The sequence below is a fragment of the Gastrolobium bilobum genome, unplaced genomic scaffold, assembly GCF_033153095.1.
Source record: "Gastrolobium bilobum isolate Gb01-03AN ecotype WA unplaced genomic scaffold, APGP_CSIRO_Gbil_v1 utg7094, whole genome shotgun sequence".
Lineage (NCBI taxonomy): Eukaryota > Viridiplantae > Streptophyta > Magnoliopsida > Fabales > Fabaceae > Gastrolobium > Gastrolobium bilobum.
Window position 1 is genome coordinate 452,840 of NW_026898828.1, and position 22,912 is coordinate 475,751.

The window sequence follows — 22,912 nt, forward strand, 5'->3', positions numbered from 1 at the left end:
GGGATTGGCCCTTGAAACAGTTTGATGTAAAGAATGCATTCTTAAATGGCGATCTAGAGGAAGAAGCCTACATGGATATACCACCAGGAGTAAAACTAACTCAATCAGATGGGGATCGGGTTTGCAAGCTGAAAAAGGCCTTATACGGACTCAAGCAGTCACAAAGAGCATGGTTTGGGCGCCTCTCCTTAGCAATGAAAAAGTTTGGGTACAAACAGAGTAATTGTGATCATACTCTGTTTTATAAACATAAAGCAGGGAAAATAACTATTTTGATAGTTTACGTTGATGATATGATACTAACTGGAGATGACATTGAGGAGATGAAGTCCCTGGAAAATCGGTTGGCAACTGAGTTTGAAATGAAGGATCGAGGCCCTCTAAGATACTTCCTTGGGATAGAAATTGCAAGATCCAAAAATAGCATATTTCTGTCTCAAAGGAAATATATACTAGATCTCTTATCAGAAACCGGAATGCTAGGTTGCAAACCAGCTGAGAATCCCATTGAGATGAATCATATACTTGGAGAGTATCCTGACGAAGTAAAGACTGACATTGGAAGGTATCAAAGACTAGTAGGAAGACTCATTTACCTCTCACATACTCGGCCAGACATTGCATATGCAGTAGGGATGGTAAGCAAGTTTATGCACTCTCCGAGTGAAGATCACATGAAAGCTGTATATCGGATACTAAGATATTTAAAGGGGTCACCTGGAAAAGGCATTCTTTTTTCAAAAACCGGCAAGAAAGGCATTGAAGGATTCACTGATTCTGATTGGGCTGGTGACAAAACAACTAGACAGTCTACCTCAGGGTACTTTACACTGGTAGAAGGAAATCTAGTCACTTGGAGAAGTAAAAAACAAAAGGTTGTTGCAAGATCCAGTGCTAAGGCAGAATTTAGAGGTATGGCATACTGTGTCTGTGAATTATTGTGGATTAAAAATATTCTGAATGATTTGGGAATTAATTATAATGTTCCTATGAGTCTTTACTGTGATAATAAAGCTTCTATTGAAATTGCTCATAATCCGGTTCAACACGATAGAACGAAGCATGTTGAAGTGGATAGACATTTCATAAAAGAGAAACTGGATCAGAAAATTATCACCACTCCTTTCATCAGATCAGAAAACCAACTTGCAGACATCTTGACAAAGGCAGTCTCTGGAAAAGCTCTAAAAGATGCAATCAACAAGTTAGGCATGTATGACATCCATGCACCAACTTGAGGGAAAGTGTTAGACTAGCAAGTTTAAATTTAAAGAGTTGTTGTAAGAAAGAATATTTGTTTTAGCAACAAAGTAGTTGATTCTTTATTTTGTTAGATGATTTTTAGGATTGTTGAATATCCTGTTTTGTATATTTATACACCTCAATTGAAGAGGTAAAATAATCAATGAATAGAAGTATTTCAGAAGTCTGAGTTTTTACAAAAAGCGATTTTAATTTTTAAAGTTCTTTGTAAGATCAACAACAATGATATCAACCAAATTCTTTTAAAAAAAACCTCTGAACCCTAATTCCAGATAATGTGACACAAAGTACAATATCATAAAGTAAAAATTATCAAAGCTCCCAAGCCTAATTCCAGAGACAAGAAGCAGTGCAATTCTTCAATCATTGGGCACCTAGGATAATAAATTATTAGAAAATCAAAGTAATAAATATAATAAAATATAATAGGGGTTTAACATTGGGTTATACTTATATAATGTTACATAAAAAACACTATTTGATCCTACACAAACATAAAAGAAGAGAGAGAAAATGAGTTGAGGAAAGAGAAAATAAAAAATTGTGGACGGGTCTATTTGTTTGGGTAGGAAAAGAAGCTTACATCATGTTACATAATAGATGTATTTCCCTTTAACATTTATCTTTTTATTACAAAAATATTTTATCTATTACATTCGGATAAAAATAAATAAATCTCATTATAAAGAGAGAAAAAAAAGAAAAATTTATTGAAATTTATCAAAAAAAAATATATAATATACCGACACTAATTATCTCTTTGAAGTGAATCATCTCTCAAACTTTTCCACAAGCTTCAATTCTTAAAATTGATTATAAAAGTAATCTCGAATCGAATATTAATCGCAAAGCTCTTCCCATTTTTTTTTTTGGTACATTGCCAGGAAGGCACCATGCCCTCGGGGTACGGCCCGTTTGGACTACCCCTCATTGTAACAGTGGGTGCACTAAGTTTCGCAACCAGAGAAAGGACGAGACTAATCCCCCAACCGAAGATTTTTGACTTATCCTCTGATCCCTAAAGATTTTCCAAGAAACTGCTTGAGGCAGAGTTTAATCCCTGCACCAAACAATCCCTTGAAAGCTCAGCTGCCAACTGAGCTAGCGTCGGAGGTTACCTCTTCCCATTTTTAAAGAAGTATCAATAGGTAATAGAATAGTAGAAGAGGACATATGCGACAAGTGCCACCGGAATAAATAAAACCTAGAAGTTGTTAGAAGAAGTGTACAATTTGAGCACCTTGTTTACAATTCATTTACATGATTGACTCTTAATCTGAACGGGAAGTGGTCCTATATTTGACCATATATTAAAGTTTCCAATTCCTGCTTCCTTTTATATGTATCCTTTTGCTTTGTATTTCTCTTCTGTCAGTGGCCGATACTTCAAAACCTACGGTCTCCAATATTCTCTCTTTCTTCGTCTTCATCTCCATCTCCAAATACAGACAGCTAAGGTAAATTTCTCTTTCTCGAGAAAATCAAGCTACAATTGACGGAAAATTACTAAACATTTTCATTCTTTCGGTTTTCTTCTACGAATTCTTCCAAATGCGGCAACCTCTTCTGCCGAGTGTATATGATGCCATAGAAATCTGTTTTCTGCTTCCTTTTTTTTTTTTTTCACAGTGATCATGATGTTTATGTGGTGATTTATTTATTTATTTTTATCTGGTCCATGTCGCATTTTTTATTCATTTTCTCGGCAACTAAACAGTGTTTAATTTGTGAACTGTTTGAAATTGTAACGAACATAAATGAATCCGTGATGATGATGGTGCCTCTGATGTAGATTTAGGTCGACCTGCTCCGTAGCGATGGCTAGGAAGATGCTTATCGATCGCGAACCTGAATTGATCAATCCGGGAGAAGAAGCTGCGAATTTCGACTTTGATTTGTTTATTATTGGGGCTGGAAGCGGTGGCGTTCGTGCCGCTAGGTTTTCAGCTAATTTTGGAGCCAAGGTATGAATTTATTTTGTTATTCTGTGGAGAGTGAAATCTACAAATGTTACTAAGCTATTGAGTCTTAAGCTTTTCACCCGGGACATGGATGGTTTTTGAGTATTAATACATAGAAGAATAACTTCAGAGGTGCATAGTAGTTTTTCAATATTACTCATTCTGTTATTCATGTGATAATCAGTTTTTTCATCTTCTCTTCTGAAGTCTTTGATGATGTTCAGTTTGTTTATCATCTAATAATATTCTGAAACTTCTGTTAAAAAGGTTGGGATTTGCGAGCTTCCATTTCATCCAATTAGCTCAGAAACTATTGGAGGCGTTGGTGGAACGTAAGTTCACCAAAACTTGGAAATTCTTTGCTACCTTCTCTTTTATGGGCGTTTGCATCTCTTTAGTTATATTTCCATGTGGGGTCTGTTGCTTTGAAATGCACATGATGCAGTCATGGTCCAATCCTGGGCTAATGTAAAATACTCTTAATATTGGAAAAAGTTGTTTGTTTAGATAAATTTATTTTCTGGCTTTCTGTTGTCTTTGCTGCTGAATATTTCAGATCCGTTTCTGGTAAACTTGTATGATAATAAGATGTTGCTGTGATGGAGTGACTTGCACTTTATATGCATGATTCATACAGTTTGTTCCTGTTTTCCCTCACTCTCCTCACTCCTCAATAATATCTCTTCAACTATTAAGTAGTTCTAACTTCTAAATGCTTATAAATTTTCTATTTGGAAGGTGTGTTATTCGTGGTTGTGTTCCCAAAAAGATTTTGGTCTATGGAGCATCTTTTGGAGGTGAACTTGAGGTAAATATTTGATCATAAAGCTTATAGCGCCAGGCATTATAGTGAACTGCTCTGTTAACATTATGGATTCTTTGTTGGATATATAGATTGATTGGCGTGCTTTGCTCACTTGGTATGTCCTTTTTTGTTTTTGTATTTTGGTGTTTTCTTTATAGCAAATTGCTCAGGTAACAACTTAACATTATGCATTTATTTCCTTATTGTAAGATTTTCCTTTTTAACTCACGTTTTAGGAACTACATGGAAATCAGTTCAGCTTGTAGCTTAAAAGAAATAGGATAGGGTACATTTTATGTGGGAGTAGTTCATCTCTGTTGACAGATTTGATAGCAAAATCTGGTACAAGTATTGAAGGAGTAAATGATCCTGTCCTGGAATTACATGTGAAAGAAAATAGATAACTTCTTACTATGAATTTGTTATAAGTTCATGTAATGCAATGACTTCAGCTAATAGTGATCTTTAATACTGTTATACTTTTAATGTCAAATTTGAAAATTAAACGGACTTTAATCAGTTACTTTTAATTTGATAACCAAGAAGAATCAAGAGTTATAGTCCATTATTAACAAATAAATTGAAGGTTACTTGTTGCCTATAAATAACTTTAAGAAAGTAGGTTCGGTTGATATACAGGCTTGTAAATTATTATGGAGAATAGCAAGATGGAAATCCATAATCTCCATTTATATTTTACTCCAAAGGTTTACAACTTCTGGAAACCAATATTTCCACCTGAATCTGATCCCCATTTCTATAGTTATCCTTTATTCTTTATAAATTATTTCCTCCATATTTCCTCGGGTGATTGAAGTCAAGTTTTACCTAAACCCTAAATTTTCATTATGTAAGATGCCTCTGCCCCCCACCACTTAAATCCATTACCCCAGAACATTTTATTTCTTAACCATTCTATGCTGTGTTAATGTCTTTTTTTCTGGCCGTCCTCTTGGTGTGGGTCAAGGTGTTGCCCTGATATAATTTGCTGAGATGTTCCTTTCATAGATATAATATGACTTTATAACTGCTGTGTTAATCTTTAACCTGGATGTAGGTTTGTGCATAATATGTTTCTAGAAGATACAAAATGTTTTGTATTAGTAATAAGTTCGATCCAAATTATAAATTTTCAGAACTGAAAGATGTGTTTTGATTAATCATTTCAAATCAAGTATTAATGCGATAGAATAAGGGTAATGTAACTCTCATGTTACATGACAAGGAAACCATCTCCTGCACACCCTTCGATTCTCGAGCCTGTCTTCTTCTTTCTTTCTTTTTTCAAATTGTGGATCCCACGAAAATGTGTCTACAGGAAAGTTTGCTTTTCTCCTACAAAAGGAGAAAAGTAATCCCCATAGAATAAAGAAGTAACGGTTTTCCATAATTTGTATTCTGTAACATTAAGAAGTTGACCAATCTTCACTTAAGGTGGTTTAGTCACATGAGAAGAAGACCAATAATGGCTCTAGTGATAAAAGTAAATCAAATGGAAGATAATTTGAGTGTCCACTGTGCAGTCATGTACTGCAGTAGGATTGGTTTGATTTCTCATTAAGTACGTGATGCAAATACAATTCAATATTATATTTCAATTGTTAATATATATATATATATATATATATATATATATATATATATATATATATATATACGGATTAACGTTTCTCCTGTCAAAGGAGATAAAATTATCTCCTACAACTCCAAAATGATGTCGTTTTGGGGTTTTAAAAAAAATTACGGGTATTTTAGTAAAATACATATTACAATAGGAAAACATAATTTCCAAAATACCCTTTATTTTTTATTCTAAATTCCAAACGACGTCGTTTTGAGATTGCAAAAGATAATTTTATCTCTTATAACAGGAGAAGCATTTTTTCCATATATATATATATTCTTAATCAGTGCATAATTGTTATTCCAGTGCTTCCTGTATCATCATTTTTTTTTCACTTTTGTTTGATGATTTAACAAATTTGACTGGTTTGGTAGGATGCTAGAAATTATGGGTGGGAATTGAGCGAGAATGTAGACTTCAATTGGAAGAAGCTCTTGCAAAAGAAGGTAATTCACATTTCTTATACTTTTTGTTAGAATTATTAATTTTCTATGTATGTAAATTATATTGTTTCTTCTTCAACCTAAATTAGGAAGATAATAGTTGTATTTTGTTCTCTGAGAAGAAATTATTTGTGAACAAATAAATATAAGAGCGAAATTGGACTAGGTTAAAAAAGCAATTGCAGAAAGATTAAAGATTATGAAGAGGGCAAACTTTATTGCAAGGAAAGTATTGAATAAGAAAAACCGTGGTGGGGAGAGTTGATGTTTACTAGACTAGTCCTGATATTGACTTTTCATCTGATGAAATTCTTTTTGACTTCAATCTACTCTTCTATTCTTATCTTTCATACATCAGCAGCATTTGGGTTTCATTTGAATTTATAACGAATGTTCATATTGTTTGTGAACTACTGTGTTTACTGTTTTTCTTAAATCAGAATGCTCACTGTAACGTATATTTTATGAGTGATTCTTGATTGTAAAAAGGGCTGCCTGTGCGTGAGCCTCCCAGCATTATGGAGTTTTGGGAGGGTCAGATGCATGGTTGTCAAACTCGCGCGTTTACTCGTAAAAGCGAACGAGTTTACGCTTCAGCAACACGGTTACGAGCCACGATCTCCGTTTACTCGCTTTTGGCCCTCAAATGGTAGAAGCGTTGAGTTTTTTGGCAAACTTGTATAATCGTCCGTGTTCAACTATTTCACCAGAACAAGAAGACCTGTTGACCTGAATATTTGACCCGGAAAACCATTATATAAATGGGTTTTTTTAGCTAAAAAAATCCTAAAGAACCTGAGCCACCACCGTTGCAGATCGTGGGAGACGAAGTCGCGACTCAGAAGCTTCAAGCCACCGTCTTCTCCGGTCGTCCCTCCCTTGCATGGTACTGATTCGTCGTCTTGCCCTCTTCCTGAGTGAAGCTTCTCTGCGTGCCATCGCCGTCGTGCTTCTGTTTCGCCGTCGTGCTTCAAGCCACCGTCTTCTCCGGTCGTCCCTCACCGGTTAGTGCTCTGCTCCGTCTGAATCTCACCGTGCTTCTGTTTTATTTTTTTGTTCTCGCGCTCGCCTCTGTTCGTGCTCGCCTCTGTTCACAACTCTACTGACTGCATTTTTTGTTTTATTTATAAATCATTTTATTTATTTTATTTATTTTATTTTATAAAACAAAATCATTTACATTTTATTTTATAAAACAAAATCATTTTATTTTATAAACAAAATCATTTTGCTTGGGCTCTGTGTGATAAACCGTAAACTAAACCAAATCATATTTTTTTTTTTTGGGTATCCAAACCAAATCAGATTTATTTGATAAATCAAATGAATTTTTTTTTTTTTCACTTGAATTGCCTCCCTTTGATTTTACATTCAAAGGAAAAAATAAAATTAATCCAAATAAAATTAGTAGGAATTAATTTCACTTGAATTGTGGTAAGTTTTTTTTGTTCTCTTAATTTTTGCTTGCTGCTGGTCCAATTAATTTCAAAGGACCTCTGTTGGTCAAATTTGCTTATTATATTACTTTATATGCATATAAATATATATAAATATAATTTGTATCTTGTGTTATGAGTCTACGATCCGTGTTACGATTCTGCGATTTACGATTTTGGTTCACCCTTCCGAGTTTGCATAGAATCTCGAGTTTGACAACCATGGTCAGATGTATGCAACCTTATGACCTCGCGACCGGTGAGGTTGTTCCACGACTAGAAATGGTAACCTGGTCACAAGGCAGTTATCTTATCGTTGCACCAATGATCACTCTCTTATTAGAAAAAAGGGGCAACTTGGTGCTATAAAGCTTTCACTATGAGTAGGGTCTAGGGAAGGATTAGACCCAGTGTATTGGATTCTAGTAGGAAGTTTTATGTGTGACCTCCAGGACAACACCAACTGTTGTGCCAAGGCTCCCCTTCATTTTCTTTGCTCTCTTTTATGATGCTCAATAATATTTTTCACGGAAAAAATAATAATCTTGGATTTAAATTATAGGAACACTGCATGACACTAATGCTTTCTTTTCTTGTAAATACTTGCTAGAAATGGGAACATTTGTTGTTACCTACATCATTTAGATGTTGGCTTTGTGATTATATATATATATATATATATATATATAGGGTTCGCTTTTTGTCATGTCACATGACAAGACTATTTTCCTGACACACAAATCAAGTGTGGGTCCCACGATTAAAAAAAAAAAGTCAAACCAAAATCAGGATACGGCGCCGTATCCTCAAGATACGTTGCCGGATCCTTGTTGCAGGAATGAACAGTGTCATTCTTGCAACATGATTCTTATATTTCCCATATATATATATATAAGGACAAACCCCAGGTGAAGGCTCCCCGACTTGCGAGGGTAGGAGTGAGGGTCAATTATACACAGTCTACCTTTATATTTTTGCAAAGAGATTGTTTCCCGAACTCAAACTCATGACCTTCCGATCACAAGAAGCAACCTTACTGTTGCTCCAAGGCTCACCCTCAGGCACGCACATCTATAAGTTAAAATTAGTAACTCAAGAAGTTGTCATGTTGAAGACTTGAAGTGTAATTGTGAAATTTGGGCCCTTACTTCAACAAGTGATGGGACTGCTCTGTTGAACGCTGGCACTGATAACGAAAGATTAGCATCTTTCTAATTTTATTTATTATTTTATATCTATACATAAGATCCTTTTTGTATTATCTTTGCTTTTCTAGATGCTGTTTCATTTATAAACTCTACATCCTTGTCTTCCCAACTTATGATTATTGAAGCAGAGAGAAATTCATTAGTACCAGAGAAAAATTAAACTTGTTATTTGTATGTCATTCAATAACTAAAATTGTTTTCCATAACTGCAGACAGATGAAATAAACAGATTAAATGGAGTTTACAAGCGGCTATTATCCAATGCTGGGATTAAATTATTTGAAGGTGAGGGGAAGATAGTGGGTCCAAATGAAGTTGAGGTCACCCAATTAGATGGCACCAAATTGTCTTATTCAGCAAAGCACATTTTGATTGCAACTGGCAGTAGGGCTCAACGTCCAAATATTCCAGGACAGGTGAATTTACTTTTTTTCTGAATACCATTGCAAACTGATCCTAGCAATAAGCAGTTGTGTAATCATCCTATGTGATTGACAAGAGGGTAAAGTTTTAATATTGTGATATACTGATATGTATATTATGCAATATTAGTTCATCTGCTATGTTCTTGGGCAATACTTACAAATTTCTTTGTACAATGCATAACTTAGGGAATGTTTGAAATTAAAACTTCAGCAGTGAATGGAATTATTTTGGTATAAAAATTCATTTGGCTTGTTTGAGATTCCAAAACTGAAAAAAAAAAAAACACCACCCAAAAATCTGCTGAATCTGTTCAGCATAAAGGGGGATGCATAATGCTCGATGAGGAATGCAGTCACTGACACAGTGACACTACTTTTATTGACTTTTTGTATGAGAATTATACCCCGGATATTTTCTTAAAATTACATCTCAATCAGGCTTTATTGTCTGGGATTTACACTTCTTGCTCTTTTTCTTTATATATATATATATATATATATATATATATATATATATATATATTATTTTTATTTTTATTTTTTTTCCAGAACTTGTTTTAACTCCGAGAGCCTCTTTGGAGCATTTCTTTCAAGCTAAAAGCTAATTTTATATAAAGTTAAAAAAAGAGCATAAAAAATAAAGCTAAAAGCTGTTTGGTATTATATAAAATGCCTGTTCGGGAGGTCTTTTTTAGCTTCTTTTTCCTGATAAGTAGAAGTTAGGCCAAACAAGGTTTTACAAAAGATCTTATCATAAAAGAGCTTTTTTTTACAATGAAGAAAAAAGCCAAAAGCTCCTAGAAGGAGCTTTTTTTAAGTTAGATCAGCTTTTTTTAAATGTTTGCTTTTTTGAAATGAACAGCTTTTAAGCTAAAAAAATTATATAATTCTCAAACAGATTGTAGCTTTTTTTTAAAGTTTTTTTTTTAGCTTTAGTTTAAAAGTAGCTTTTAACTTAAAAAAGAGAAGTATCAAATAGACTCAAAGTTGTTCTCTGGGTTTTGAAAGGGGGAGATGAAATGATTTGTTATTATGATAAATTATTAGGATAATGGGTAAAATTTGTAAATACAAGTTTAGAATAAGGATAAAACTGAAAAATAAATATAAAAAAAATAGCTCCTCTTGGGAGCTTTTAACTTTTTCGCTTTTTATGATAAGAGATTTTGTAAAAATATGTTTGACCAAATTTCCCTTTATAAAGAGAAGAGAAACTAAAAAAAAGACCGTTTAAACGGGTACTGAATGTGATAATGGTGGTCAGTTTCAAACTTTCGCTCTTGGTGTCAATACTGATACTGATTTTAACCTTTACTGCTTGTACTATATTAATTAATCTTTGTTTTTTACCTTCTCATACTACTACTTTACTAATTAATCGTCTGTATCATGCATTCTCTCTTTTTTCAAAGTAGACATGTTCTGATGAAAATACTACTGCACTATTTTTTTTTTCATAAAGATTTCTATAGAATAATTATTTCAATAATTTAGAAAAAGAAAGTGAGTGACATTACTTTTTATTACTTCTTAGGTTGCACACACACATAAATTTAAAATCGAGTTTAATACTTTAATCTTGTAACTCGAAATCATTTTATGATTCACTTCATTAAATTTTCAAACAATTAAGCTTACTTATAGTTCAATTATTTTTTACAATAATTTAGAAGGGCATTAATCAAATACAGTCCCCCTTGAATTCTGCATCTTTTTCTTTGCTTTTTTTTATTATTATTATTTTATTTTTGAAGAGAAGAGAGGGGGGGGGGGGGGGGGTTGTAGACTTGCCTTCAATGCTTGAGCTACACAAGAATAGTTTTTCCCTGCGGAATTTAACCTTTTGGCCTTTCCACTGTGCTGCTGTCCGGCACTCCCCCTTCCAAAATGCATTTGAAACATTATTGAAGTTCTTATTCTTAAATCTTAACAATCTCCAAATCATTTATTCAAAATTTTAATCATATTTGGAATATTACTTTTGTTCCTTATGTCATCTCTTCTTTGCTGGTTTTGTTATTCAATTTCTTTTTTCTCTTGTGGGGGTGGGGGGGTTGTTATACAGGAGTTGGCTATAACATCCGATGAGGCACTAAGTTTGGAGGAACTTCCTAAACGAGCTGTGGTTCTTGGAGGAGGGTTTGTCACCCGCTTCTTCAGATGTGTATTAGTTCAACTACCTAGTATGTCGTGACTATTAATTTAAATTTTGTTGTTTTCAGTTATATTGCAGTTGAGTTTGCATCTATATGGCGTGGAATGGGTTCCACAGTCCAGCTAGTTTTCAGAAAGGAACTTCCATTAAGGTTGGGCCCTGTCATGCACATTGCACATTCCATTCATGTTTAATTTAATTTCTATCTTGTGTAATTTTAAAGAATTGAAAAGCAAGACTAAAGTCTAAAAATTTTACAGCTTTGTGTGTATTTTGAACGATAATATTGTCACCTTCCAATTTAAATTTTTCTAACAAGCTGATAAAATGTGGGACGTGGTATCAATTTAATAAAATTGTGGACTTCAAAGGTTAATCATGAAGTAGACGTAAGGGATGTAATGCAAGGGATGGCGTAGGAATTTGTTGTAGCTGGACAATGCTTAACCCTTGAGATAATTTCAAATTTTTGTCTTACCAGTTAGAAAAAGGGTGCCATATTATATTGGTACTAGGGTGCTGTTTTATTTCCTGACATACTTACTTATCAATTATCATTTCATTTTTCTAGTAGGTCGTACTATTAATAGAGCTAAAATATGTGTTTCCTAGAATACGCACTTTTGAGGGAGCAGCTTAAATAACATGATACTTATCTTGGAAATTCATAATGCATGCTGCTCTGAGTTTATTTTGTGAATCAACGTTAACATCGGGGTTGATGGTCGATAAACCCATATAAAAGCAATTACAGATTAAGAAAAAATAAATAAGAAATAATAATAAATAATAATAATAATAATAAATATTAAATAAATAAGAACTTATAGGAAATTTTGCTGATTGAATCATTGGTGAATTGAGATACGCAGGAAAGAGAGACAATTTAGAATAAGAATGGGAAGTTGATACATGCTTTTGATTGTGGAAACGTTAAGAAAATTGGGGGGGAAAGTGAAAATGTTTCTTTCAAGTAGCCAATGGAGAATTGCTGTTTTTGGTTTTCTTGCAAGCAGCAGAACGATAGAACTGCCAAACAGGACCTTAATAATGCACACATCTAGTCATCAATATCTACTTGAAATCAATAGTTATCAGTTATCACCATCTATCCCTAAATTTTACTGGGAGACCTCACTCATATTTGATGTGATTTATGATAACTACTTAATGATTCACAATTTTCTGGCAAATAATATTTGTTCACGTGTAAAATTTCAGTTTTCAGGGTTGTAAGTGCCGGTTTATCTGGTGTCATATCTGGCAAATAATATATCGTCTTTCGCTATAATGCATTTTCATTCATTTTTGTTAGCACAGTTTTCATACTATGTATCTCTGTAGCATACCCCGTTTTTGAATGTAAGTTTGTTGTAGAGGTTTTGATGATGAAATGAGAGCAGTGGTTGCAAGAAATCTTGAAGGCAGGGGGGTTAATTTACACCCAAGGACAAATTTAACGCAGGTATTTCCTTTCGAGAATTTTCAACTCATGTTTTTCATATGAAGTAATTCATTCTTTTCTTGGAGGCTTAGCTGATGGCAACAAATTTTATTTTCTAGTTGATCAAAACAGAGGATGGAATTAAAGTTATCACAGATCATGGTGAGGAACTGATGGCTGATGTTGTGCTATTTGCCACTGGTAAGGATACATATAACGTGGACTTTTAAATGATTGGTTTTTAAGAGCCTGAAAGTATTAGTATTACAAGTTACAACCATAAATTCCTTAGGGCTTAACTCACAGTTTTATTCTGGCTTAAAATTAAGCACTCACTTTAATAATATCTTTATCAATTTAAACATTTCGTGGAATCTTTCCACATCATTCTTCTGTGGAGTTTGTTGATGATGTAATCAGTTCAGGATTATGACCCTTTATATCCTAGCCTAGAATTGCAGCATCACGTTTGCTTTAACTTTCTAAAAAGTGATAAATGCTTTCTGCAAATTTGTCTCGTGGTATTTTTACTTGCCTGCCTTAATATCTATATTTTCTTAAGTGTTCTTTTGTTGGCTCCAGGTAGGGCTCCTAATTCGAGAAGGTTAAATTTAGAAGCTGTAGGTGTGGAGCTTGACAATACTGGAGCTATAAAGGTTTGCATTTTCCTCTTTCCATGTTTTGCTTGTTATCTTGAATGATCCATCATGTATTTCTGATTTAACTAAGAATGAGTTGTCCTCACCTCATTGATCTGTATAATATACGAATACAATGTGATTCTGTAATCCTAAAGTCATGATCTTCTTACTTGGTTATATATGACTATTTTCTACCAGAATTATCAAATTGTGTTTATCAAGGAGAAAATACAGCAAACACAAATGCCATAATTTGATTATCATGTTGATTAGTATGCTGTTGTGCTGTGTTATTATGCAAACCCCATAGGAATTATATTTATAAAGTATAATTGAATTCATATATTTAATCTATATACCTCTCAAGTATTAAACAGACCCACATCTGCTCAATCTTATACATTCTATTGCTATACGTAAGATGATTTTCACCTGGAGGCAGAAGTTAGAGGCTCCAACTTATGTGGTATCCTGACTTGTATTTTGGCAATACATAGACAGATTATGTGTTATTTAATTCTGATAGGACCCAGAAGAATAAATGGGAACAGGGTCAAAATTAGTTACAATGTTGAATGTTTGTTTAGTTAGTTGCCTATAGGATCTATCAAGGAGATAGGTAGTTAGGCACAGGGGGTTCAGGATTAAATAGTAGGAGCAAAGTAGGTGGGAGGAATTCCGAATTTAGAATTGAGAACTGAGCTAAGACTCTACTCTGAAAGGGGCAACCCTTTGTGAAGGGGAACTATTGTGTATAATTCAGTAAACGATACCAAAATATTCTTCTCCCTTGCCTTTCTCTGGTTTTCTCATCTCACTCTGAGCATCCCTTTGTGAAGGGGAATTTCTGTGTTCATAACACATTCCTTCCCATTTATTTCTTCATCTCAATATGATGTCATATATGAAATGCTTTTGTCAATGATCAAATGATGGATTGGACAAATAGTGAAAACTAGAGAATGACTATGCCCTCATAAGTTCTAATTTTTTTGCTTTCTATTTTTAGGTTGATGAATACTCACGCACTAACATTCCTAGCATATGGGCTGTGGGTGATGTTACAAATCGAATGAATCTTACTCCAGTGGCCTTGATGGAAGCATCATGCTTTGCAGTAAGTGTTCGTAGTGGAGTAATACCTCTTTATCTTTGTGATACTTGTGGAGCAGCTGCTGGCAGTAGTTTAATCTTACAATTGTGTTGACTCATCGATGTCTATCTTGTTCCTCTATTTGCTGTATGTAGAAAACAGCATTTGGTGGCCAACAATGCAAGCCTGATTACAGCAATATCCCATATGCGGTGTTCAGGTATTGTTGGTTTTGCATGACTACTTGGCGGATATGAACTATTTTGAATGTGACAAATCATGATAATATATGTCCGTCCCTTCTTAATGTTACAATAATATTGCCCCTACTTTCTTGTTCTGCAGTATTCCACCACTTTCTGTAGTTGGTCTCAGTGAGGAGGAGGCAATAGAGAAAGCAAATGGTGATGTGTTGGTTTTCACGTCAACCTTCAATCCTATGAAAAATACCATCTCTGGGTATGTGTTGTGATTTTAGAATTTTCAGGCACTTGGCATTTATTGGAAACCAATGACTTGCAGAATTCGTGGTAACTTGGACTCTAGAACACGAGTTTTTACAGAAAATATCCTAGGCACATTGAATTTATCACCTTTGAGCATCCAGTTCTGTTAATGTTCTTGTTCCATCAATCGTTTAAAGTTTTTGTTTATTTAAACCGTGGAACATCTTTTTTTGAGAAGTTAATAATCTAAATTTTCTAGCTAATCTGGATTTTTCTCACTGATGACTCCAAGCTTTTCAATACTCCGGTGGTCTTGGCAATAGTTATATTTGTTGCATTCTGTGTTTCTATGTTATTATGTCAAATGCTTATATTTTTCAAATAGGCGACAAGAAAAAGTTGTTATGAAGCTTGTTGTTGATGCCAAGACAGACAAGGTTCTTGGAGCATCCATGTGCGGGCCAGATGCTCCTGAAATTATGCAGGTATCTTAATGCCTTCATACCGGCTGTTATCTATGAAATGTCAATTTAGTGTTTTCTTATGTTTTTCATTAAATTGTTAATTGTATAGGATCCTTTCTATTTTTCTTTTAGTACATTGTTACTATGCTTCTCTGGCAAACTCATTGTATTATTGTTAATAGAGTAAGCATTACCCATGATATTTCTATCATCTAGATCAATTGCATTAGTATGAATTATAATACAAGTGGGCTATGCAGTGATGGAATGAGTGCCTCTTTACGAATTGCTTAGGTATTGTATCGAATATGACATGTACCTTGCTGACTCTATCTTTTTGGGTTCAATGAGATAAGCTTCATGAGTGATGTAAGAAGATAATGGAACTATAATTTAAGGCCTAGGGTTCTCACAATAACAATAAGTATTCATCTTATCCTTTTTGAAATGAGTAAAAGTCTTTTAAGTATAGCTGGAGAGAAGTGTGCAGAGAGTGTCAGGGAAGTGTTAACTGTTGGTTTCCGTTTCATGTCTTACCCTTGATGCAGTGTTGTGAATCGTGTGATGGCTACATGAAGCTTGGCTGTCAAAAAATAAAATAAAAATTATCAACTCATACGAGGGCATTGAGGAAGCAGAAAAACAAATAAAATACATCCGCAGTTTTAAATGCTTTAAACACACACACACACAGAGAGAGAGAGAGAGAGAGAGAGAGAGGAAGAAAGAACTAATGGAAATTTAAACAACAATTATTAGAGGAAGAATCGAGATGAAAGTTTGCTGATCGAGGATTTTGGGATGGGTGATGAAACATCTGTTGACAGAGGCTGTTCACTGGGCCTTTTAGCTTATGTGGACAGTTTTTGTGTAGAATATCATTATATTCAGCACCAGTAGATATAGGCTCTGTATTGGTCATGCCAACTTGAGTCATCTATTATCTGTCTCAGTTATCATTTATACAATCATTAATTATTATTCACACTACTCTATCCCTCACGCAAATAACAACAATGTCCATTATATATCTTTCTTTATTGTGTATATTTTGTATGCTATGCCCTGGTGTTGATGCACCACATGCCTCTAGAAGTTATTGTTCTTTGTCTCCTTGCTGTATTTCATTTGCCAAGATAGTTTATACTTTTAGTTCCTGATATGGATGTTGGTGATCGATAGGGTATAGGCGTTGCGTTGAAATGTGGAGCTACCAAAACACAGTTTGACAGCACAGTAAGTTTACAGTTTCTTGAATCTCTTTATATTGTTCTTTTTCCCAGGGCAGCTGTTGGATATTGTCACTGCTAGAGCAATGTCCTAAAAGCATATGCTAACAACTCAAATATTTGGTACCCGTTTATGTGGTCTTGCCATTATTGTTTAGAGCATGGGCATTGCAAAGTACTACTTGTACAATGGTTATTTTGAAAATATAGTTCGATAAAGAAAATAGCATGGTCGGTAGGGATGGCAAAAATGAGCTAATCCATCGGATTGACTCGTAATTCGAATAAAATGAGCCGAGTTGGATTGGCAAAAATGGGCTGACAACCTGAGCCAGCTCGAAAAAAATCGAATCAACCCGCGGGTCAAACTGGTCAGCTCGCGGGTTATCCTTTTTTCTATTTATTAAAAAAATAATAAGGTTTGTTCATAGAAAGTAGAAACCTTTTTTTATGTAAGTTTATGTTTAGCAATTTTAATTACTTTATATATCATATTCATTTTTTTTAAACTTTAATATATTTTTTATCTTCAATTATCATGTTTTTTCAAAAAAATTAGGCTATTTTTTCTAATCAATCCTAACCCGGCTCATTTTTTTCGGGTTGCAAACGGATTGGACCGAGTCAAGCCGAGTTTTGCCATCCCTAATGATCGGAGACGAAATTACCTATATCAACATGTAATAAGTCTTAAAATTGACAATGGTTTAAATCTTCGGAGGGCAAACCCAAATTTTCCACACTAATGCCACAATTAAACTTGAACCATATATAATGTAAAATGAATTCTAGATTCTGAATTCTTACAAGACCAATGATGCTCCTATGGAGTGAATGTTGGGCATTTAAGTGCCAACAAGAGGGCGGAAAGAGAGAGGATGGTATTTTTTATTTTTTATTTTTTATTTTTTATTTTTTATTTTTTTGGGGGGAAGGGGGGATTGATGGGAAGGCTGAGGTGGAGGATTAAGCATACGTGAAAAAATCACGAACAAGAATATGCAAGGGATAGACGGAGTAGGATCTATTGAGAATAGAAACTCCAATATGGAAATGGATCAAATGGAAGATGAATAATTAAAAGGGTAGAGGAAAGCCTAAGAAAACATTTGGAGAAAGGACCTTCCTCGAAATGGTTGCTATTGGTTTTTTATAAAGCTCCATGGCGATAACAAAGCTTGGTTAATGTTGTGCTGATAACAAAGCTTAATTATTTAGTTCGACTGGTTAGTATTTCAATGGCCACAAAGTTCCCAACCCGGTCCATAATGCAGTTGATTTTAGCCCCAAATTCTCTATCCCAGCTCCCTTTTTGTTTTATGCTTACATTTCGCTAACAGCATCGCTTGACTCTTTCCTCTAGGTGGGAATACACCCATCTGCTGCAGAAGAATTCGTTACCATGAGGTCAGTGACAAGGACTATTGCTGCTGGCGGCAAACCTAAGACAAATTTATAGAATTTTTATAAAAAAAATTATGATCAGTCTGTACAAGCATAGATAATTAAAACAGTATCTATTTTGAATTTCCGAACCTAAAGGTTATTTTGTTATTGTTATTGTTATTTACAAATTGCATTGCTCAAAATTCAATACTGAATGCTGCTCAATTCGTTAACAATGAGTCCGGACTGGTATATAAAACTTCTGATGTGTTCTTAGTAATTGGTCTTTTTTTAACTCAAATGCTCCTTACTTTTGAGTGGCAATATAACTCGTCTGTGAAACACCGTTGACATTTTATTCGGAGGCCCTCATATTTTACTAAATTGGTTATTTAAGTATCTAAAGCTCCTTAATATTGAGTCGCTCAATTGAAGAAGCCTATATAAGATACGAGTTCAGTACAATGTATTAAATTGAGCTCGATTTACTCGAAGGACTGGGACAGTGGGAGATCCCTAACGCTTGCTATAACGGCCTTCCTGAAGTCCTTGATTTGCCGTTATTGTCAGTGGCGTAGATTTTTTTTAATGGTCGAATAGTATCAGAAGATAACAAAGTTCCCGGCGAAGCATCTACAAATTAATAGAACATTACATAATTTTGTGATTTAACAAATCACAAAGTTTGTGGGAAAAAAAAAACCTAGTTCGGACAATGGTTAAAATGTATGTTTGAGTATACTGAGAATGGCATATGGTCTAATTCATTTTAGACATTTAGAAGCACGTGAACCATTCAATCCATTTTGCAATTTGAGGTTTCCCTGATAAGCTTTATTAAGTTCTGTAAGCTCCAAAGCCTTAGTCTTTTCTATTTCTCAGTTTTGATAATTTAACTAACATAATATACTATTTTGATAGTTGCGCTAATGTTCACTCAACCAAGAACAAAAAATAAAAAATATAGATATACAAAATTTTGCTATGCATCATATTGATAATCATATACCCCAGTGAAACGATGAAGAAATGTATGCCATACCTATAGCTTAGTTTTCCCTCCACAAACATCACAAAGAGTATACCCTAGGCCTTCACAATATGGGCACTTTGTACCCTCATCTATCCATTCCAAAAACTGCATAAGAGAACTCACTGGTAAGTTCAAAAGCTTGTGCGACATAGGAAAATAACTGCAGGAGTAAATTTTCTTTAAAAGCTTAAGTATTCCTTACTTGAGGTTCGAGATTTGGCTCGCCAGTTCCATCACATTCTGCAATTAAACAAATAGAAGTTGACTAAGATGTATAGGATAATACATTTAGGAAACCAGTATCATACACATGTTAATCTGTCAGAAACTAATCATATGATTTTCCTTGTCATGGTTACTATAAGAAACCTGACTCTGAGATTAAACCGCTTCAACTAACAATGCTTCATTGAAGTATTCGAATAACTCGTGTGGATAGGGATTTGGAAGAGGTCTAGTCAACAAGCTGAACTTACGAAGAAAAATGAACACACAACAAAAATCTAAAGAGTGGCTAGACAGTATATAGAAAATCTATGAGGAATCCTAGGGAAAACGAAGACAGTAATGAGTGGAATTGGAATTGAACAACATTGTCTAAGGAAGGAAATTGCGGAATCTAAGGCATCAAAGGAACCAATCACTGAAGAGACAGATGATGCTATGATAATAGAGCCCTTAGATTGTCATTCAAATATCAATATTGTGATAGTTTCACCAAATGATTGTCCTAATGATAAGCATATTGATAACTGCCAAAAGAAGGTCAGTCAGTCAGAAATAAAGGTAACTTACTTCCACTTTCATAAGGTCAGTCAACTAGTGGGACAGACCGTTTATCTATCTTCTATAATTTTAAACATGCATGATGAATAAGTATCAAAAAAATAAAAAATGCATGATGAACGCCAAGTAACATTTTATTGCTATCTCAGCCAATAATTACTTTTACTTCAAAGTCCAAACAGTAATATAGAGAAGGCAATGAGTACAGGACGAGGTTTGAGAAAAAATTACATTCCAGAAATACATGTTACTTTTTAGGACCTGTTTTGTTTATCGGAGCTTATATCAAATTAAAAGTGAATTCACAGTGAGAATTATCTTCCAGAACAATGATCTATGAAGATACTATGGGATAACGGCAGTTACATTAAAATATAAGGACTATTACATACCTGTACACAACAGGCGACCTTCCCCGTGACATTGAAGGCATTTAGTTGTTGCATCCTTGTTCTTGCTCCTATCAACTCCATCACGTGCAGCAAGTCTTGAGGGTTCTTCCCACCTATTCTCTCCAAGGAGGAAAACTCTCGGATGGGAGGCTTTGGTTCCTTTATCACCTTTCCCAACAACTTTTTGCTGAACGTCTGAAATTTTTGTTACAGAAGCAACTGCAGCTCCATTTTCACCATCCTATAACTCCAAGAATGATAAATATTCAAATTCAACAGTTTTTATATTTTGTCTCTTCACTGTTTTAGAGTGGGATATAGATTAGCGGACGGTGTGCCTTAGAACGGAATAGAGAAAAACTATTACTATAGTGGATGGTTAGACCCGTTGTTATTCCTATATTCCATATGGTCCCTTTTAAGTCCTTTTCCTCTTCATCTTCCCCCTCTTCTTCTTTTTTCCTTCTTTTCCTTTTATCTCTTTTCCTCTTCCTCTTCTTCCCCTTCGCCATCTTCTTCTTCTTCCTCTTCTTCTTTTTTATTTTATTTTATTTTTTTTACACCCCTTTTATTTTTATTTTTATCCCTTCGTACCTTTCATTTGGATTCATCTACCACCGACCCCAATTAGTTTGGGATAAAGGCGTTGTTGATGTTGATTGTTTTAGAGATATAAAATCATTCTTGGACCTCCACTTAAAAGTTTAAGCTTTTAGGATAATTTGTCCTTGATAGCTGTCAACTAGTGAAAACACTTTTGAACTATCAAAAACCAAAATTTCAGCAAGAACATATCATAAAACTAATGCAGAAAATTCACATAAAAGAAAAAGATCCAAAATTTATGTCTTAAAAAAATCATAACAAAAAATATATTTTCGATGCTTCGGCCTAGCATTTATCTCCCATTCCTTATTCATACTTCCATCAAGAATACACAAACAATCCCGTTTAGTTATGACTCAGGAAATACATGGTCAATCCCCTAGAACATGGGATTAAAGCTACTACTGTTTTTGGTCAGCAGCATTTAGGATAAACTATCAAAACTTGTTGCAGGTTCTCAACACACGAGGGAGCAAAAAGTACATCTGATATAACCAGCATACCTTTGGTGAAACAATAGAAGATTTTTTGTTCTCATTAGCACTGCCCGTGTCCATAGTCCTTATCGCCAAATATAGTCTTTCTAGAAGTTCGGCTGTCATGATACCATCCTCAGGGGCACCTAATGCAGCCTGTTAAACAATATCATATTTACCCATCAATCAAAATCACGAAAACGAAAATGCTTAAGCATAACATAAAATATAGGACAAACTATATTTATTTACTGAAATAGTCATTTTATAATGAAAATTAATCCAAGAAAAATTTTCTTCTCTTCACATCAAAGCTTCATATATTATGCAAAACAAGACTAACTTGCCATGTCTTCACAGCACGCTCAGTTCCACTTGAGAAGCTGGAATACTCCATGTCTTCCTCACCTGAGTAAAACCCCAATTTCAGCAACGCTTCCTGTTATAGCACAGAAAATTTTCAGCGCAAAAAGTAAGATTACGCAATGCACCAATTATCAGCACCATCCACACAAATCGCAACGAATCAATTCCCGTAGCAGTAATAGATATCATTTTATTAAATTAAAAAAAAAATCCGAAGAAACAAGTAGAAAAATACGAAATCTAACCTGCATCTCTCGAACCTCTTCTCCTTCAGAACCTTGTCGCAAAGCGATCCTGTTTTCAACCCTAGCAGCAGCCTCCTCAACCACCAGAACCTCCTTTTCATGTTCAACAACCTCTTCGGATTCCTTCTCCTCCTCAAGCACCATACTCCGCAGACTCGAACCACTCTCTAGAACCAAATTCTTGTCCTTCAACACCTGCAACAACGACGTTACGTTCGCAATCGAGTCGGAGACAGAAGACGAAGAAGAGGACAAATCGTGCTTCAAAAGGCGGCGTTCTAGGGCTTTGATTTGGAGCTTAAGGTCAGAGATCTCTCTGAGAAGCTCGTCGCGGTGGCGGAGCCATCGCTGCTCCTCACGAAGCCACCGCTGCTCCTCGCGGAGCCACCGCTGCTCCTCGCGGAGCCAACGGTGCTCTTCGCGATCGGAATTGGAACAGTGGGAGATGAAGGAATTGAATTTATAGGAGAGGAAATGAGGTTTGAGAAGAGGAAGGGTTTTGTTGAGAGAGAGAGTGGGACTCACAGTTACGGAAAGAGGTAGAAACAAAGACATTGTGAGTTGTGAGTAACCGCGCCTTCGATGATGGGAGCCATCGATAACAAGATATTTGTTATCTTCAGAGAGAGGTTTAAAGCCAGAAGTTTCAATAAAAATTAAAATATTTAAATTTAATTCGGAAAGTTTTGCTACCAGGTGGCGGGAAACCAAACAACGTCGTTTACTATTTTATTTCTTCTACTGTTGTTTACGTGATAAAAATTCTTATTGTAAATTCAATTTTTTTTTTTGGTGAATTCGGTAAATTCGATTTGCAATTAGGAATATATTTTTTCCTTTTAGCAGTGCACTCAATTAGAAGAATAACCAAACTCGTTTGATCGATTAATAAGAACCATAAGGGTTGTTTGATTGTGTTTTGATTTTTTTTTCTTAAAATAATTTATAAAAGAAGGAAAAATTCGTTTGATAAATTTATTTTAAA

At 34.6% G+C, this 22,912-nt stretch overlaps 2 protein-coding genes across 4 annotated transcripts; one reads left to right on the forward strand and one right to left on the reverse strand.

Moving 5' to 3' along the window:
* The first annotated feature begins 2,593 nt into the window (after window positions 1-2,593).
* Window positions 2,594-18,264, forward strand: LOC133284540 (glutathione reductase, cytosolic). The gene is made up of 17 exons (XM_061481574.1): window positions 2,594-2,720; window positions 3,056-3,227; window positions 3,492-3,556; window positions 3,963-4,032; window positions 6,028-6,099; window positions 8,953-9,156; window positions 11,231-11,304; window positions 11,388-11,471; window positions 12,698-12,785; window positions 12,884-12,965; window positions 13,347-13,420; window positions 14,415-14,522; window positions 14,654-14,718; window positions 14,844-14,957; window positions 15,330-15,429; window positions 16,591-16,644; window positions 18,001-18,264. The coding sequence occupies exons 2-17, from the start codon at window positions 3,081-3,083 to the stop codon at window positions 18,094-18,096; spliced, it is 1,497 nt and encodes a 498-aa protein (XP_061337558.1). The 5' UTR covers window positions 2,594-2,720; window positions 3,056-3,080; the 3' UTR covers window positions 18,097-18,264.
* LOC133284541 (protein disulfide isomerase pTAC5, chloroplastic) lies at window positions 15,781-22,541 on the reverse strand. Of its 3 annotated transcripts, none has more exons than XM_061481577.1 (7): window positions 21,928-22,541; window positions 21,660-21,755; window positions 21,344-21,472; window positions 20,235-20,475; window positions 19,259-19,296; window positions 19,066-19,161; window positions 15,781-15,991 (listed from the first exon to the last, which is right to left on the reverse strand). In XM_061481577.1, the coding sequence occupies exons 1-6, from the start codon at window positions 22,480-22,482 to the stop codon at window positions 19,066-19,068; spliced, it is 1,155 nt and encodes a 384-aa protein (XP_061337561.1). In that variant the 5' UTR covers window positions 22,483-22,541; the 3' UTR covers window positions 15,781-15,991. The 3 variants fall into 3 exon arrangements, with proteins under 3 accessions (XP_061337561.1, XP_061337562.1, XP_061337560.1); XM_061481578.1 differs by lacking the exon at window positions 15,781-15,991 and adding an exon at window positions 18,508-18,656; XM_061481576.1 differs by lacking the exon at window positions 15,781-15,991 and having other exon boundaries at window positions 18,968-19,161; window positions 21,928-22,540.
* Between the last annotated feature and the right edge of the window lie 371 nt (window positions 22,542-22,912).

What these genes read in the sequence shown, in the direction of transcription:
- LOC133284541 (XM_061481577.1), bottom strand. Translation starts at nt 22,482, where the DNA reads ATGTCTTTGTTTCTACCTCTTTCCGTAACTGTGAGTCCCACTCTCTCT. An exon ending in GTGCTGTGAAGACATGGCAA is followed by an intron (nt 21,473 to 21,659) that starts GTTAGTCTTGTT and finishes ATTGTTTAACAG; the next exon opens with GCTGCATTAGGTGCCCCTGA. An exon ending in CTTCTATTGTTTCACCAAAG is followed by an intron (nt 20,476 to 21,343) that starts GTATGCTGGTTA and finishes TTGGAGTTATAG; the next exon opens with GATGGTGAAAATGGAGCTGC.
- LOC133284540 (XM_061481574.1), top strand. Translation starts at nt 3,081, where the DNA reads ATGGCTAGGAAGATGCTTATCGATCGCGAACCTGAATTGATCAATCCG. An exon ending in CAAGGACAAATTTAACGCAG is followed by an intron (nt 12,786 to 12,883) that starts GTATTTCCTTTC and finishes TTTATTTTCTAG; the next exon opens with TTGATCAAAACAGAGGATGG. An exon ending in ATCCCATATGCGGTGTTCAG is followed by an intron (nt 14,719 to 14,843) that starts GTATTGTTGGTT and finishes CTTGTTCTGCAG; the next exon opens with TATTCCACCACTTTCTGTAG.